The sequence below is a fragment of the Geotrypetes seraphini genome, chromosome 1 (assembly GCF_902459505.1).
Source record: "Geotrypetes seraphini chromosome 1, aGeoSer1.1, whole genome shotgun sequence".
Lineage (NCBI taxonomy): Eukaryota > Metazoa > Chordata > Amphibia > Gymnophiona > Dermophiidae > Geotrypetes > Geotrypetes seraphini.
The window spans coordinates 27,318,192-27,336,818 of record NC_047084.1 but is presented as its reverse complement, the minus strand read 5'-3'; the positions used below and the strand labels follow the sequence as shown (position 1 = coordinate 27,336,818).

Sequence of the window (18,627 nt, the reverse complement as noted above, 5' to 3'; positions counted from 1 at the left end):
TTTCTCACCTCTTTGCCCAACAACTTGGAGTTTTTCCAGGATGGCCTGCACAGGGTCCTAGCCTGGTCTTTCCGGGTTCATTTTGGCCTTGTCTGCTTTTCGCGGGTTACTGCAGGGTCGGCGCTTGACACCTCTGCCGGACATTCTTCGTTTTTTGAGGGCGACCAAAGGTGTGGCCTTTAGGTCTGTCTTGGGATCTCAATATGTTGCTGCCCATGCTTGTGTACCTTTTGAGCCCTTAGGTTCCTGCTTGTTGAAGGACCTTACTCATAAAGCGATCTTTTTGGTGGCTTTACGTCTGTGAGACGTGTTTCTGAGCTGCAGGCTTTCTCTTGTAGGCCTCCCATCCTGGAGTTTTCTAGGGAGCGGGTTGTGTTGTGGCCTGTTCTTCTTTTCTGCCAAAAGTGGTTTTGCCTTTTCATGTCAATTAATCAGTAGTCCTCCCAGTGTTGGGGAGTCAGGAGGACTCTTTGGAAAAGAAGCAGTTGTGCAAGTTGGATGTCAGTCGGGTCCTTCGCTCTTATGTTCAGTGGACCCAGGAGTTCTCTTTGTCCTCTTAGCGGGTCCTTGTAAGGGGAATAGTGCTTCCAAGGCTACCATTGCACATTGGATTAAGGAGACTATTGCTTCCGAGTGCCTTCTTCAGAAGAAGTCTGTTCCGGGTTTTCTCAAGGCTCATTCCACTCGGGGTCAGGCAGCTTCTTGGGCTGAGTTTTCTCTTGCTCCTCCAGTGGATATCTGTAAAGCTGCGTTTGGTCATCTCTGCATTCATTTGCTCGCCATTAACATGTGGACGTTCAGGTACATTGGGACGCGGTGTTTGATGAGCATGTTCTGGTGTCAGCCCTTCGGGGTCCCACCCATGATGGGTACTGCTTTGGTATGTCCCATCTGGGAAGCCTGTACCGGTCTGGAGAGGTGACAAAGAAGGAGAAATTAGGTTCTTACCTGCTAATTTTCTTTCTTTTAGATTCTACAGACCGGTACAGGACCCCACCCTGTCTGTTGTCGTTTGTTCTTGCGGGTTCTAGTATTTTTCTAGGGCCAGGGAGATCAAAGAACAGCATCTGACATAGCTGGCAAGCTGTGGAGACATTTTGCTGCATGGGCCTATCCTATGCATTTTCCAACAGCATTTCTGTACATTGGTTGTTACTCCTGTTCAGAGTGTTGTTACTGTTTATGTTAAGCTTTTCTTCTGCTTGGCTATTCAGCAGACTGTTAGATAGTGGGAGGGACAACTATTAAGTACTATAACAAAAAGTTTGGTCTCAGTCTCCATCTGCTGGTCATGGTGAGCTATTACCCATCAGTGAAGCCTGTACCCATTCCTGATGTTATATCCCCCATCCTCCCTTTTATTTTTAAATTTTGTTTAAATAATGTAATTATTGACCCTCCCTTCCCCTTATTACCCTCAAGTTCATGTTAGCATTTGTTAATTGTCTTTTTAATGTTCACTTTTACCCCTTATATAATTATTATTTTACCTTTTGTTTTATTTTTTTAGCATTGTAAACCGGCCAGATACATGCTGATGGTCAGTATATTAAAAATAATAAAATTTGAAACTTGTAAGAACCTAATTTCTCCTTCTTTCTTGTTTCAGATTCCTGTAAGTCTGACAACTGTAGGCGTTGTGCCACTTTATGGTGGGGACCAGACACACAAAGTTCTTGCCTTATTTTCACCAGAGGACCCACTCACAGGTTTCTTTTTAACATTTATTATAAATTTGTAAGTTCTTAAGTGACAAACGGGATTCACCTTTTCCATTAATATGTCCCAGTTTGTGGTGGTAAATTACCTCTTTCACCTATTTCCCGTGTTGTTTAGTTATTGTTTGTACTGAACCATTTTGATGATTTTTTATCTGCAGCATGGCTGTATATCATAGAAAACAAAGGCCTCAATTAAGTAAAGAGAGCTAAAACTTAGGCACCAAAAGTTTGGGCTCTAAGCACTAGTTCTATAATGGCAATTTTTAGTGGAAAGGGTACAGTAAGCTTGACAAGTGCAGTTTCTTCCCTTCAAACCACCTAAGGACATATACTATCAACAACCAACTCAGTGTATGCCCTAAATGGGACACTGCAAGGCCACACCACCCTACACACACATAACTCACTCAACCACAACCTGAGAGAAAAAGACACAAAGAAAAAAATGGAGAAGAAGCCTAAGTTTAGTTTCATATGGCAAAAAACTCCACTTTTATGTCTTGCAAGCAAACCAACTGAAACCACTTGCACCTTGTGTGTTAAATCAGCAATAGTGGAAAAAATAATAAGGCACTGTGGCAGCCCCCCAAGAAACCACCTCACAAAAAGCATGCCTAAGATTCACAAATCCATTATGTGGAAGAAATCTGCACTTCATTAATATTGCAGCATAAGCAGAAAAAGCAAAAAAAGACTTAACTGTAAAAGAAGTCCCAGCTATTTCCAACATGCACAGTAATCATGCACAACAGACTGGACTCCTTAGTTAATCAGCCCACCCGACGGGGAAATTTCCGTTTCACTCTTGCTGCATCAGGGGTGTAGTACTTCCTGCATCATAGGCAATCAAACACGACCCTCCATACTTAACTCACACACATTCCACAAACAATGTGTTACACTGGCGCCAGGAAACGCTGCAGTTTACAGATCTTTTACTAATCCAGACTCCACCTCCTGAAGCCCGCAGGTTGGTGGGTTGGAGCTGAGTAGTGATTGGTCTGCAGGCTTGCCATGTTGCTGCCCATTTCTCAAGCTTGATATGTCACTTTGTAGATCTTCACAATCCCCCTGTGTCTTCACTACACTGAATAACTTTGTATCGTCCGCAAATTTAATCACCTCACTCATTGTACCAATGTCCAGATCGTTTATAAAGATGTTGAAGAGCACGGGTCCAAGCACCGAGCCCTCAGCACCTCGCTGGTGACACTCTTCCAGTCCGAGTATTGTCCATTTACCCCCACTCTCTGTTTCTTATGCTCCAGCCAGTTTTTAATCCACGTGAGTATTTCACCCTCGATTCCATGGCTCGCAATTTTCGTTCATGCGGAACCTTGTCAAACGCCTTCTGAAAATCCAGATATACAGTGTCGACTGGGTCGCCCTTGTCTATCCGCCTGTTTACTCCCTCAAAGAAGTGCAGCAAGTTCGTCAGGCAAGATCTGCCTTTGCTGAAACCGTGCTGGCTGGTCCTCATTAAACCGTGTTCGTCAAGGTGATCAATAATGCGATCCTTTATCAGCGCCTCTACCATCTGTAGTCTGTAGTTTCCCGGATCTCCCCTCGAACCTTTTTTGAAGTTCGGCGTAACATTTGCCACCTTCCAGTCTTCCAGGATCTTTCCCGATTTGATCGAAAGATTGGCTATTAGCTGAAGTAGTTTAGCTATGGTCCCTTTCAGTTCTTTGATGACCCTTGGATGGATGCCATCTGGTCCCGGGGATTTATTGCTCTTAAGCCTATCAATCTGCCTGCATACCTCTTCTAGACTGACCGTCAACCCTGTCGGTTTCCCTTCTTCATTTCCTCCATATAGCCTGATGGGTTCCGGTATGCTGTGTAGATCCTCTTCAGTAAATACAGACGCAAAAAAATGTGTTCAGTTTGTCTGCTATTCTTTTTCCTCCTTTAGCACTCCCTTTATGCCATGGTCATCCAGTGGTCCCACCGCTTCCTTCGCGGGTCGTTTCCCCTTAATATATCGAAAGAACGGCTTGAAGTTTTTCGCCTCCTTGGCTATTTTTTCCTCGTCTCTTTTAGCCCCTTTTACCACCTTATGGCACCTGTGTTGATGCTGTTTGTGCTTATTCCAGTTCTCGTTCGTTTTTGACCTTTTCCATTCCTTAAATGAAGTTTTCTTGTCTCTGATCGCTTCCTTCACCTCTACAGTGAGCCACGCTGGTTCTTTGTTCTTTTTCCTCTTGGATCATTTGTTGATACGCGGTATATATAGATTTTGCGCCTCAGTGACTGTGTCCTTAAAAAGGGACCAAGCTTGCTCTAGCGTTTTTACAGTGCTTATCCTCTTCTCAATCTTCTTCCCTACCATGAGTCTCATCCCTTCGTAATTCCCTTTTCTGGATGCACACAGTTGCTAAGCACAATTCTATAAAAGGTATGTGCACCTTGTAGAATGCAGCTGTGCGCCATTCTAATCTGCGCCAGTTTTTAGGCACCATATATAGACTCAGATCCTAGGGTTATAGAATAGGGGGCATAAGTCATTTGTCTTATAACAAGTTGGTATCAACAAGCACTAACTGAAACTAATAGTACTTAATGACAATTTAGCGCTAATTTTAGTTATGTGCATAAATGACCCCTGCACTCCTAATTGCACACCTAATTTTTAGTGCCCTATGTAGAATTTGGGAGAAAGTGCTTAGCAGAACAGACCTGTTTGTTGGGTTTGAGATAGCATAGTCCTGCTAATTGACGTATGCTTGATGATTATTTTATTTGTAAATACAATAAAATAACTACAGTGTGTTTTTTACAAGGCATTGGTTATTTCTAGGGAAACAACTTACATGAAATAGAAATTCTAACTTTTTTGTGTCTGTGCATCTGAGATTGATTTACTTGCTTACAAGAAATCTCTCTTATTTTTAAGCTGTTGCACTATATCTTGCTGATCAGTGGTGGGCTATTGATGAAATTGTAAGGACAACAGATTCTTCCAGAGATGGTCTTCGGCAGGTAAAGATTTATTTGTTTATCTTCTGCAACAGAGAGAGAGAAGTTGACAGGTTCCTAGTTCCTTAGTGTATCTCACTTTTTTAAAATGCTGCTGCCTAGATTTACAGACACTAAAATGTATTCTTGGAACTAAGGAGCATCTTGTCTTCAACAACCACAATATTATTTCCTTAGCATAGCAGCAGATGAATCCAGAGACTAGTGGGATAGCTCACATCGACCAGCAGGTGTAGATAGAGAAACTGATTAACAGGTGGTCTTATAGACTGGCATTCCTCCTGTACATCCAGTATGCTCTATCTCCCAGCAGGGGTTCGTAGCTATATATCTAGCTCCTGGATTCTGGCTGTGCCGGGTGACTTTATGTGAATTTTCTATTCTTCTGTTGAGACTAGTTCTCTTCAGAGAGACAGGGGTGCCTGGCTGAGCGGTGCCGGCTTTGGGAGCTACACCTGGACCCCCCCCCCCCCAGGTCCCTTCTCCACCCTCCTCTCCTGTAGATTGAGGGGTTTACTTGGGCTCTACATTTTCTTCTTTCCAGTGTTAAAAAAAAAAAAAATTTGAATTGAGCCTCCCTGTGCTGTGCTGTGCCTTTTGGTTAGCTTCCTGTTACAACTGCCAGCCATAACTTTTCTTGCTGTTGTGCTGAAGGATAGTGTTTGGGTGAGTAATACTTGCCGGTTTGAGTGTGTCTGGTGCGGTTCGGTCGGTACCAGGTGGTTGTTATTTGGAGGGCTGCGTCGGCGGTTTTGGCGGGCTTTCTCCGTTTAAAAAAAAAAAAAAAAAGATGGCGGCAGAGGCTGTGAAGTGGTGTTCGCGCTGTGGGAAGCGCAGACCACCGTCGGGGCTGTGCTCTGCCGGTTGTGCAGACGCGCCAGCCGAAGATTCATTCCTGCCGACGAGTGATTTGGCATTTTCCCGCGCTGGGGAGGCGCGATCGAGCTCCTCTTCCCTCGCGGTGGAGTCGGCCATGCTTCAGAGCGCGCCTGCGTCTGAAGAGAGTTCGGCGGCTGTAGGTGCATCAGGAGCGCTGGGGGAAGCCGCGGTTTCGCTCCACTGCGCGGGGCAGGCCGGGCCGGCGGGATTTGGGCTGGGCTCGTTTTCGCCGGAGTTTGTTATGCTGTGGCACCGTGCCTTTGTCTTGCAGAGCTCTCAGAGAGTTGCGGGGGACAGAAATCCCACCTGTCCCCACAAGGAATCCCCTCCGTCCCCGCCCGTCCCTATAAACTTCAGAAATAGTTATTTCATTTAATTATGCTACTGAATTAAAGGCTCTGGTAGAAACCCATTTACAAATAAGCAAAAAGACTTTATTAATTTGGAAATATTAATTGGGAAGAATACATACTTTGTAAACGGCTTTCTACCAGAGCCTCTAATGTTTATAAATTTTTATCAACACAACTAATATACTACTTTATCCTGAAGCAAAAAAAAAAGAAATAGAATTCTTTTCCTACCTTTGTTTCCTGGTTTCTGCTTTCCTCATGTTCTCATTCAATTCCTTCCATCCACTGTCTCTCTTCCCTCTGCGTCTTCCATTTGCTCTGTTACTGTGCCTCTCCCTTTCTCCCCCCTTCCAAATTGGTCTGGCACCCATCTTCTTCCCTCCGCTCCCACCATAGTCTGGCATCTCTGTCTTCTTCCCTACCAGTGTCTTCTCCCCATTCTCTCTTCCCCATTTCCTTTCAGCGTCCTTCTCCCCCGCCATCTTCCCCATGTCCTGTCAGTGTCCTTCTCCCCCCTCTGTCTTCCACATGTGCTTTCAGTGTCCTTCTCATCCCCGTCTTCCCCATGTGCTTTCAGCGTCCTTCTCCCCCCTCTGTCTTCCACATGTGCTTTCAGCGTCCTTCTCCCCCCTCTGTCTTCCACATGTGCTTTCAGCGTCCTTCTCCCCCCTCTGTCTTCCACATGTGCTTTCAGCGTCCTTCTCCCCCCTCTGTCTTCCACATGTGCTTTCAGCGTCCTTCTCCCCCCTCTGTCTTCCACATGTGCTTTCAGCGTCCTTCTCCCCCCTCTGTCTTCCACATGTGCTTTCAGCGTCCTTCTCCCCCCTCTGTCTTCTCCATGTCCTTTCAGCGTCCTTCTCCCCCCTCTGTCTTCTCCATGTCCTTTCAGCGTCCTTTCCCACCCCCCCGTCTTCTCCATGTCCTTTCAGCGTCCTTCCCCACCCCCCCGTCTTCTCCATGTCCTTTCAGCGTCCTTCCCCACCCCCCGTCTTCTCCATGTCCTTTCAGCATCCTTCCCCACCCCCCCTCTTCCCCATGTCCTTTCAGCGTCCTTCTCCACCCCTTTGTCTTCCCCAGTGCTTTCAGCGTCCTTCTCCACCCCTTTGTCTTCCCCAGTGCTTTCAGCGTCCTTCTCCCACCCTTTGTCTTCCCCAGTGCTTTCAGTGTCCTTCTCCCCCCTCAGTTTTACCCAAGACACCAAAAAACTATTCCAAATTCTAAAAACCCTAACCGACACCAAACCCTACCTGACCACTAACAATACTCAGCCACTCTATTAGCAGAACACTTCCAAAATAAAATTACCAATGCAAGAGCTACCCTCAATGACACCTCTACCCATCCTAACAAATTCACAATTCTCCCCATAGATAGAGATTCTACTGCAGCAGATAGAATATGGTCTCAATTCCCCAACATACAATGGCCTGAATTCAACAAATACTACAAAAAATACAGCCATGCATCCTGTGACCTCAACAACTGTCCACCATATCTCCTAAAAACATCCAGCACAAAATTCTGCTCTCTTCTAAACTGGATACAAATCTCGCTAATAAACGGCTACTACCCTACCAACCTCAGCGAAATCATCATCACCCCGATCCTCAAAGACCCCAATGACCGATAGACCAAACAGCCAACTACAGACCCATTGCCTCTATTCCACTCTACGTCAAAATAATAGAAGGACTAGTTGCCAAATTCCTCTTCAATTACCTAGAAAACCATAACAAACTCCATCCCACACAATCCGGCTTCTTGGGAGGGGGGGCGCTCGTACAGTGAGGCAAGCTCGGTTTACGAGGCACCAAATTTGCGAATGTTTTGCTCGTCTTGCAAAACACTCGCAAACCGGTGCACTCGTAAACCGAGGTACCACTGTAATTTATACCACTGCGCGGCTTTTGGCTAAGCCTTAATAATAATATTGTCCTCTCATAGTCGCCTTAAAGGCATCCCATTATACATTTTGGTGGAATACATTATGCCATATATTTAAAATGGAACGTGCAATAGCAGTACAAAGAGGGACATATACTAAATTTATAAAAATATGGGGGCCATTGACAAAATATTGTAGTGAATAGTCAGCACTTCTTCTCTTCTCCTTTTTCGTTTTCTTTTTTTTTTTTTTTGCACACTAAAGGGGGGAGGGAGTTGGAAATAATGTAACATATTATGTTATACTATGATATATGATATGTGTATATTTTTTATTGAAAATATGTTGAAGGGTGGGTGCTAGGGGGGTTATTGATTTTACTAGATGTTTATATGGCAGATACCAAAGTGCTATTCTGGAATAATTTGTTGTAATATACTCTTTTGTGCACTTGTTTAATTTGAAAACGAATAAAGAATTAAAAATAATAATAATAATAATAATATTGTCATTTATAGCTAAAGAGACATATGATCAAGAAACTGTTTTATTTTACTTTTGTGATTATGATAAACATACCGAGTTTGAGACCACTGACTTAGAGGGACCATTGGCTTCCATGACCTCTTTTGTATTTCATAGAAGAATCATTTGCATGTTTCTTGCTATTATGTGGATTATCATCTGAATTTTAGTTATGGGTTAAACCAGTGTTCTTCAACCTTTTTACACCTATGGACCGGCGGAAATAAAATTATTTTGTGGACCGGCAAACTACTTAGACTGAAATTTTTTTTTAAAAACCATCACCGCCCCGTCCCCGTGAGCTCGGTCCCACAAACCATCTGATCCCATCCGCACAAGCCTCAAATAGTTATGATTTTATATTGAACATATTTTATTAAAGTATAAAAAGAAACAATATTCTATACAATTGTCATTTTATAAATACAAATAATACAGGGCAAAGATCAACAAAACACCTGTCTCCCCTCCCCTTCACATATATCCCCTCTACTATCAAGAAAACTGAATAAGCCAAATTATTACAGAATGCTACACAAATATCATGTAACAGAATACCACAGTCACACATGACAGGAATGGTGTTAGGGGAGTGGAACTAGGGCAACTGCCCCCTGGTCATAGAGAGCCCTAAGCCAGCTGGAAGCTAAAGAAGCACTGCCTGGGCTTTGCACTCCCAGTTATGTCTAGCAAGATACATATTTCAAATCTGATATATTTGAATGACAAGACAGAAATAAAATTATTTTTTTCTACCTTTTGTCATCTCTGGTTTCTGCTTTCATTGCCTTTTCACTCTCTTCCATCCAGCGTCTGCCCTAAGAACATAAGAATTGCCACTGCTGGGTCAGACCAGTGGTCCGTCATGCCCAGCAGTCGGCTCTCGCGGCGGCCCTCTGGTCTAAGACCAGCACCCTAACTGAGACTAGCCCTATCAGCGCACGTTCTTGTTCAGCAGGAACTTGTCTAACTTTGTCTTGAATCCTTGGAGGGTGTTTTCCCCTATAACAGCCTCTGGAAGAGCATTCCAGCTTTCTACCACTCTCTGGGTGAAGAAGAACTTCCTTACGTTTGTATGGAATCTATCCCCTTTCAACTTTAGAGAGTGCCCTCTCGTTCTCCCTAACTTGGAGAGGGTGAATAGTGTCTTTCTCTACTAAGTCTATTCCCTTTAGTATCTTGAATGTTTCGATCATGTCCCCTCTTAATCTCCTCTGTTCGAGGGAGAAGAGGCCCAATTTCTCTAATCTTTCGCTGTACGGCAGCTCCTCCAACCCCATAACCATCTTAGTCGCTCTTCTCTGGACCCTTTCGAGTAGTACCGTGTCCTTTTTCATGTACGGTGATCAGTGCTGGACGCAGTACTCCAGGTGAGGGTGTACCATGGCCCGGTACAGCGGCATGATAACCTTCTCTGTCTCTTCAGTCCAGCATCTGCCCCTTCCATTCACTGTCTGTCTTTCCCTGCCATTCTCTCTCCTGCCCCCCCTCCCCCCCAATTTGGTCTGGCATCCATCATCTTCCTTCTGTTCCCCTCATGGTCTGGCATCTCTGTCCTTCCCTCCCCCCTGTGGTTTTTAGCATCTCTCTCTTCTCATTTCCTCCACTCAAATCTGATATCGTTCTCTGCTCTCTCTTCCCTTTTCTTCTCTGGTCTTCCTTCTCTATTTTCTGCCCCCATCTAAATTAAATTCTTTCTTACTATTTAGTCCTGTTTCCCTCTTTTCACTGTGTCTACCCACAGCTTGTCACCGCTTTCCCTCACCCCTCCATTATCTTATTATTTTCTTCCCCCTTTATTTATCTCCTTCTTCCATCCAGTATGTGTTCTTTCCCCACTTCCATTCAGCGTCTGCTCTCCCCTCTCAACTGACATCCATCTGCCTTCTGCTCTCTCTCCCTTCTTATCACTTCAATCATCTGTCCCCTTCTCTCTCTCTCATCTCCTCCATTCCATCATCTGCCCCTTCTCTCTCCCCTCCCTCCAACTTCCATCATCTGCCCCCCTTCCCCTCACCTTTGCGGGTCACTTTCTTTCCCCTGAGGGTGGAAGCTTTGACCGAGCAGAACCGCTTGCAAGGATCAGTGGAACTTACTTGATGTAGATGCTGGGGCCCATTGCCGTTTGAAGAAAAAAAAAAAAGGGTGGAAACAAGGGACCTGCAAAGTTGAGAGGAAGGGAAACCTCCAGGACAGCTGCTCTTTGCCATCCTTCAGCAGCCCAAGAGTCTTCAGGCAAGTGGCAGCTATGTGTGCTTTTAACTTCGGCACAGAGCTGCCCCTAAGCAGTAGTTTAGCACAGTTTCATGAGGCAGCCTTGGGGCCTTTGTTAGGCCGGCCCACATCACATCATCGAAGCGGGCCGGCCTAGCAAAGGCCCCGATGCTCCCTCATGAAACTGCGCTAAACTACTGCTTAGGGGCAGCTCTGTGCCGAAGTTAAAAGCACACAGAGCTGCCGCTGCTGGTCGGGAGGTGTGGAGACAAGGCAGGAAGCATACGCTGCAGGAGTCCCGGCACAGCGACGGCAACAGGAAGTTGCAAGTCAGCTGACGCCGGCTCCTTTCGTTGTGGTGGGGACCCGAATCCTTTGCGGACCGGCAAGATTTTTATGTGGACCGGCAGTTGAAGAACTATGGGTTAGACTGTTGGGGCTAGTTTGCAAGTCCAGCCCTTTCGATAACCTGCCTCTAGCTTCCTCATGCCATGTTGGTACAGTGTTCTCCCCAGAAATTTTTTCCAGCCGGGTGGCATGAAAAGTAGCCGGGTGAGGCGGTGAAATTTGGTGGTGGGAAAATTAAAGGCTCCTTTTACTAAGCTGCAATAGCATTTTTAGCGCGTGCAGAATTGCCGCGCTACACGGCTAGAACTAATGCCAGCTCAATGCTGGCGTTAGCGTCTAGCAAGTGCGGCAATTCTGCGTGAGCTAAGCGCGCAGTAAAACTGCTATTGCAGCTTAGTAAAAGGAGCCCTAAATGTGTACTATTTGTATTAGTTAATTATTATTAGTTATTTTCCAATGCTCAATATGACTGCCTTTCTTAAGGTTTGACACTTGTTCCATAATTTTTTATTAAATTTAAGAAGTATCCAATTCTAGAAGTGAATAATTAGATATTTGCCCTCTTTCAAATGGTATAGAGCAGCGCCTCTCAAACTTTTTAAACTCCAGCACACTAAACGGAGCAAATATTTTTTGTGGCACACTAAATGCAGCAAATATTTTTCATGGCTGGAAAACTTTTCTGGGGAGAGCACTGTTGCTGTTAGTTTTCAAGGTCCAATCACGTCAAAGAATGATGCTTATCTGGGCAGTTGTATAATAAAAAGAATGGATAAGATAACATGAGAAGTGAAATTGTCATGAATCAGAGGGATATATACCCTGTAGGTCCTAAAAGCAGGCTTGTGGATTAGATATAAACTATGAAGGCAGTGGTGTACCTAGCATATGTGACACCCGAGGCCCATCATTTTTTGACACCCCCCCCATCTGTATTAAAAACATGATTTTTAGTAACAATCCACACATCACACAAGAGTGTACCTAAGAAAAGGCAGCATCTTACATATTGCAGTGAGCAGTACATCAGTACACCCATTGTAAAACTAAATAAGCCAGACTAGTACAGATCAATCCTACACAGTCAATCCTAACTGAAAACCATGTCTTTCGAACACAGAAAACACCTTCGCCTAGTATGGAATATGGAAATCTTATCTCTAAAACTACATTCAAAACTCCTAGTGGACTCCCTAATAATCAAGCTAGCATATATTCCTCCAAAAAAAAAGGTCCTCTGCCAAAGAAGAATTTCACGAGTTCCTGTTATCCAATTCTCTAACAGGGCCTTACAACCTCCTATGCGGAGATTTAAATCTGCACCTAGAGACCTCAGATCTGCCAGAGACCACTGAATTTTGGTCCTTTCTAGCTTCACTAGGTTTCCCTCACTCTCCTCTGGTAGCTACTCACAAAAAAGGCCACCAACTGGATTTAGTATCGCTGACCTCAATAAACGCAACAAATCCTACGATCCGATGGATGTCAGAAACCTGGTCTGATTCACTATGGTCGGACCACAAAATATGTAATTTCGATTTGGAATGGCAACAGAAAACAACCACCACCACAATGAAAGCCAAGAACAAATCCACACAATTCCAAAAAAGTAGAGGCAAGATCAGCCTCGTAGAATTCTGGTCTCACTACGATATCATCCACAACCAAGAAGAATATCTTAATCACTCCTGGATCTCTACTAGTACCCAAATCCTAAACGAAATGGCCCCGCTGAAAAAAAGAAGGATTAGACCTAGAAACCTAACAGGCTGGTTTGACATAGAACTCCTTGAGATAAAGAGAGAATTAAGAAGATTAGAAAGGAAATGGTCAAAATCAGGAACTCCAGAGTCTAGAGACGCCTGGCGCCAAATGCTAAAAAACTATAAAAACATAACCAAAGAGAAGAAAAAAACCTTCTATGCCCACATTATAGGTAACACCTCCTTAAACAGCAGCAAACTGTTTAAACTAGTCAATGACCTGTACGACACTCACCCTTATACAAACCCGGTAGAAGAATACACAGTTACAGCAGACGACCTAGCCGATTTTTTTTCAACTCAAAAATAATAAAATCAATACATGCTCTACCAAGCACTCAAGACTTCCATTGGAACTACGTCATCCTCCAGGACCCAGACGCATCTAAAACCGACATGAGCTGATCCAACATCAAGGAGACCGACTGGCAAACATTCAGCAAGTTCTACAACAAATACGCCAAATCATATTGCAGATTGGACCCCTGCCCTCCAAATGTGATGAAATCAGCTCCTATCAATTTCAAAGCTAATCTTCTAAACTGGATAAACCTACAACTATCCTCCGGCAAGTTCCCTGAAGACTTAGGTCAAATTGTTATTATTCCTATAAAAAAGAACAAAAAAGATACATCCAACAACATTTCCAATTTTAGACCTGTCGCAAACATCCCTCTGGCTGCCAAATTAATGGAAGGCCTGGTAAATGCTGAACTAAATACCTATCTAGACAAATTCAACTTACTGCACAATAACCAATCAGGTTTCAGACCCGGCTTCAACACCGAAACTATAATGGCCTCCCTCCTAAACAGTCTACATTCCCTTCTCAGTCAAGCTCCAGTGCAATGATTCTCCAACTGGACCTAAGCTGTGCCTTCGATCTAGTAGACCACACCATCCTGTTGAACTGTCTTGAATCATTAGGCACCACAGGAAACACCTACAACTGGTTCCAGGGATTCCTTGAACTCAGATCCTATCAGGTATTCAAAGAAGACAAATTCTCCTTCAGATGAAACAACAACTGCAGACTACCCCAGGGCTCTCCGTTATCTCCGACCCTATTCAACATCTACCTCATCTCATTGGGACACCTGCTACAAAGCCTAAATCTCTACTTCCACATCTACGCTGATGATATCACTGTTGTGCTACCACTATCCGGTCTGTCGCCAGACTTCTTTAATCTCCTATCCAATACCCTAGATAGAGCTTTGGATGAAGGTCTTCAAACTAAAACTAAACACAGAAAAAACGAAGTTTTTCCTGGCATCCCCCAATGAAAAGATAAATGACAACACGATTCACGTGAACGGCCGAGATTACGAAATTGACCAAACTATAAAAATACTAGGAGTTACCCTCGACAGACACCTAACCCTGGAAAAGCATACAGACCTAATGTTCAAAAAAAGTATTTCAGCCCTATGGAAGTTCCGCACCATCAAAAAATTCTTTGATGAATCATCCTTTCGATTACTTGTACAATCATCCATCTTGAGCACACTGAACTACTGCAACATTATATATCTGGGAGCTTATAAAAAGACACTTCACAAGCTAAGATTAATCCAAAACACCGCAGTCCGACTCATCTTTGGACTAAAAAAATGGGAACATATCACCCCATACTTCCAAATACTCCACTGGTTGCCGGTAGAATCCAGAATACTCTTCAAGCTCGCCTGCATCAGCTACAAAGCAATTTTTGGGATGCTACCAACTTACCTCGCCTCCCAATTCTTCCTCAACTGCCCGAATAACAACTCTCACAGAATACATCACCCACCTCTGAAATCATGTCACTACAAGAAGTTCCTTGACAGAATGCTATCATTCCAGGCAACCAAACTGAACACATGGCTAGTAAAACCCATACTCGAGGCCGCTTCATACGCTGACTTCAGAAAATCACTGGAGACTCGTCTCTTTAACACAATTTGAGTCTCTTCCACTGACAATTCTGTATCCCTGAAAGTCCTTTCTCTTCCCACCCCCCTTACATGCATATTGTTGTAAACCCATCCTCTTTACATGCATCTTCTTGTAAACTGCCTCGAGCTCATGTACCCTGTTGTAAACAGCTCTGTACTTCTGTATCTGGCTGTAATCATTGGTTGCTTGCTGCATACATCTCGTATTCTCATTGCACGTATCTTCTTGCAAACCGCTCTGAACTTATGTATCTTGCTGTAAACCGCTCCAAACTTATGTATCTTGTTCTAAACATATGCTTCTTGTTGTAATCACCGCACACTCTAATTGCATGATTCTTATTGTAAACCGCTTTGAACTTATGGTATAGCGGTATATAAGAAATAAAATTATTATTATTATTAATCACAAACTAACCCCTCTCCCTTTTACAAAACTGTAATGTAGTTTTTAGCCATGGTGGTAACAGCTCAGACTCTCATAGAATTCTGAGCAATTACCACCATGGCCAGTGCTAAAAAAACGCTCTATAGTTTTGTAAAAGGGTGGATAAAATAGAAAAACGTAGACAAAGGTTAAATTGAACCACCAAGAAGCTGGACTCTGCATACAATGCAACACCACAGAAACAGCGATGTAGCTCCCCTAAAGCAAAAAAAATAAATATAATTTTTTTCTACATTGTCTTCTCTGGTTTCTGCTTTCCTCATAGTCTTGTCACACTCTTCCTTTCATCCACTGTCTACCCTCTCACTGCCCCTTCTATATGGCATCTTCTCTCCTTGTATTCCCCTTCCATCTCTCCCTTCACCCCTATTATTCTGGCATCCATCTTCTTCCCTTCCCTCCTGCAATGGTCTGGCATCTCTCTGCTCTTCTTCCCTTCCCTCTCCCACACCCTCATGGTCTGGCATTTCACTCTCTCCTCTCCCTTACCCCCACTTCCATCAGCATCTGCCCCCTTTCTTTCCCTCCAACCCAATTCCATCTAGTATCCTTCCCCCTTATGCCTCTCTCTCTGTTGCACTATGTATTGGATTTCAAAAATGAATAAATAATTAAAAAAAATAATAATTTATTTTGGGGCTCTTTTACTAAAGCTTAGTGTGCACAAAACGTTAAGAAGCCCATTTTTATACCAATGACCTTCATAGCATTTAGTACAGTATTCCAGTTTTAATGACTACTTTGTAATAACCACTGACAGAAAGGAAAACTGCCTGAGGTTTCTGAGTACTAAAAAAAACAAAAAAACAAAACTATGGCAGAGTACTTTGAGAAATCTGCTTTCAGTCTCCTGCACTAGAACTGGATCACTTTCAAGCAAGTTTCCAAATTCCCCATTTTTAAGTGCATCTAAAGAAAATGGGGCTCAGAACAGTTCAAGTATATCAGAAGTGTATACTTTTGTACCTCCAGAGGAAGAATATGACAGAGCCAAGCAGCAAAGAGCTGGACCTGCAAGCCAATAAAGGCAGCTGGATTAACTGCAATACAGAACGGAAGCAAAATCAGTATGATGGGCGGGAAATATTGTTCAATATGAAAGGAGGGGTTTGCAGTTTTCTCTGCCAGTCCTTCGCCTAAAAGCTAGATTCTGTAACCAGTGTCTGTCAAAAACAACACCAGTTACAGAATTTCCCCCCCCCCCGATGACATCGGGGCAAGAGGGAGCCCAAGCCCTCTTGCCTCGTGATCCCCAACCCTCCCGATGACATCGGGGCAAGAGGGAGCCCAAGCCCTCTTGCCCCGCGATCCCCAACTCCCCCATCCCCCGACGACATTGGGGCAAGAGGGAGTCCAAGCTCTCTTGCCCCGCGGCAACCCCGACCTCCCCGACACTATTGGGACAGGAGGTAGCCCAAGCCCTCCTGGCCACGCGACCCCCATCCCCTACAAGATCGGGCAGGAGGGAGCCCAACCCCTCCTGCCCAGGCGGACCCCCTACCCTCCACCCCCACTAAAATATGGGCAGGAGGGATCCCAGGCCCTCCTGCCCTCGACTCAACCCCCCCACAACCATACAAAGAAATACCCCCCTCCTGCCCTCCCACCCCCTGGGTGTGTGTGCAATATACCAACAGGAACAAAGGAAAAGACAACTACAATGAATCCATAAAAGATGTAAAAGGGCCTCAGATTAACTTAAATCTTAGTATGTCCCAGCATATCCGCATTCATTTTTTTCAAATCTATAAATTAAACATAAATTTGCCCACCAAAAATTAAAATTAAGGTGATCCTAGTTCTTCCAATTGTGCGTAACCATTTGTATGGCTACCCCGGTCATGATAAGGAAAAGCCAACCTCTGTATCTGTCCAGTGAAGGCTTCAGATGTAATGTCGTCCCACATATGACTGCCTCATATGTCAAAGGAATCGAGGCGGGAGGCGAAAGAAGACTATCTGGACAGATCTAAAGCTGTCAAAAAAGCAGTCAGAGAGGCCAAGCTCCGAGTAGAAGAGAATCTAGCACGGAACATTAAGAAAGGGTATAAATCTTTCTTTAGGTATATTAGTGATGGGATAGAACACCTTAGACAAACGGACGGGAAATATGCAGAATCAGATTCCACTAAGGCAGATCTACTTAATGAATACTTCAGCTCAGTCTTCACCTGTGAAGAACCGGGAGTCGGTCCTCAGCTAAAGACAAGGGAAAGCCAGAAAGACCCATTTCAAGATTTCGAATTTACGTCCAGCAGCATCTATTGCGAACTTTCAAGACTCAAAGTGAACAAAGCCATGGGACCAGACAACTTACACCCCAGGGTGCTCAGAGAGTTGAGTGAAGTCCTGGCGAAACCATTATCCGAGCTTTTCAATCTTTCCCTACACACCAGAAGAGTCTCCTCGGACTGGAAAGCAGCCAACGTTATTCCACTCCACAAAAAGGGCTGCAGGACAGAGACGGCAAATTACAGACCATAGTGAGCAAACTCATGGAAACACTGATCAAACAGAAACTTGACACAATCCTGGACGAGGAAAATCTACGTGATCCCCATCAACATGGATTTACCAAGGGCAGGTCCTGCCAATCAAATCTGATTGGCTTCTTTGACTGGGTAACAAGTCAACTGGATGCCGGGGAGTCCCTGGACATAGTGTATTTTGACTTCAATAAGGCTTTTGATAGCGTCCCGCACCGCAGGTTAGTGAACAAGCTGAAAACGCTGGGATTAGGAGAAACAATAACTGCATGGGTTGAGGATTGGCTGAGCGGTAGACTTCAGAGGGTGGTGGTAAACGGTATCTCATCCAAAACGTCGGATGTGACCAGTGGAGTGCCACAAGGCTCGGTCTTGGGCCCGATTCTATTCAACTTATTCATATGACCCAAGGGCTTAGAGGAAAAATATCATTGTTCGCCGACGACGCAAAACTATGTAACATAGTAGGTAAAAGCACTTTGCATGACAGTATGAAGCAGGACCTACTACTATTGGAACAATAGTCAACGACTTGGCAGCTAAGCTTCAATGCTAAAAAATAAAGTAATGCACCTGGGTAAAAGAAATCCGTGCAGATCTTACTCACTAAATGGTGAGATCTTAGCTAGAATCACGGCAGAATGCGATTTAGGAGTAATCATTAGTGATGACTTGAAATCTGCCAATCAAGTGGAAAAGGCTTCTTCCAAGGCAAGGCAAATGATGGGTTGTATCCGTAGAGGTTTTGTCAGCAGGAGACCTGAAGTCTTAATGCCATTGTACAAATCCATGCCGAGACCTCATTTGGAGTATTGTGTTCAATTCTGGAGACCACACTACCGGAAAGATGTGCTGAGAATTGAGTCGGTTCAGCGAATGGCCACCAGGATGGTTTCAGGTCTCAAGGATCTCCCGTATGAAGAAAGGCTAAATAAATTGCAGCTGTACTCACTTGAGGAACGAAGAGAGAGAGGAGACATGATTGAGACGTTTAAATATATCACAGGTCGTATTGAGGTGGAAGATGATATTTTCCACCTTATAGGCCCCTCGTCTACCAGAGGGCATCCGCTAAAAATCAGGGGAGGT

The 18,627-nt window shown here is 44.2% G+C and overlaps 1 protein-coding gene across 3 annotated transcripts in view; it reads left to right on the top strand.

The window, feature by feature from the left end:
• The window catches only part of FAM169A (family with sequence similarity 169 member A), a 157,039-nt gene that overhangs the window by 31,620 nt on the left and 106,792 nt on the right, over positions 1–18,627 (top strand). For all 3 annotated transcript variants that reach the window (XM_033929293.1, XM_033929295.1, XM_033929294.1), the window contains exons 3-4: positions 1,610–1,709; positions 4,618–4,703. In XM_033929293.1, the coding sequence (XP_033785184.1) occupies positions 1,610–1,709; positions 4,618–4,703 (186 nt within the window). The remainder of the gene's footprint in view (positions 1–1,609; positions 1,710–4,617; positions 4,704–18,627) is intronic.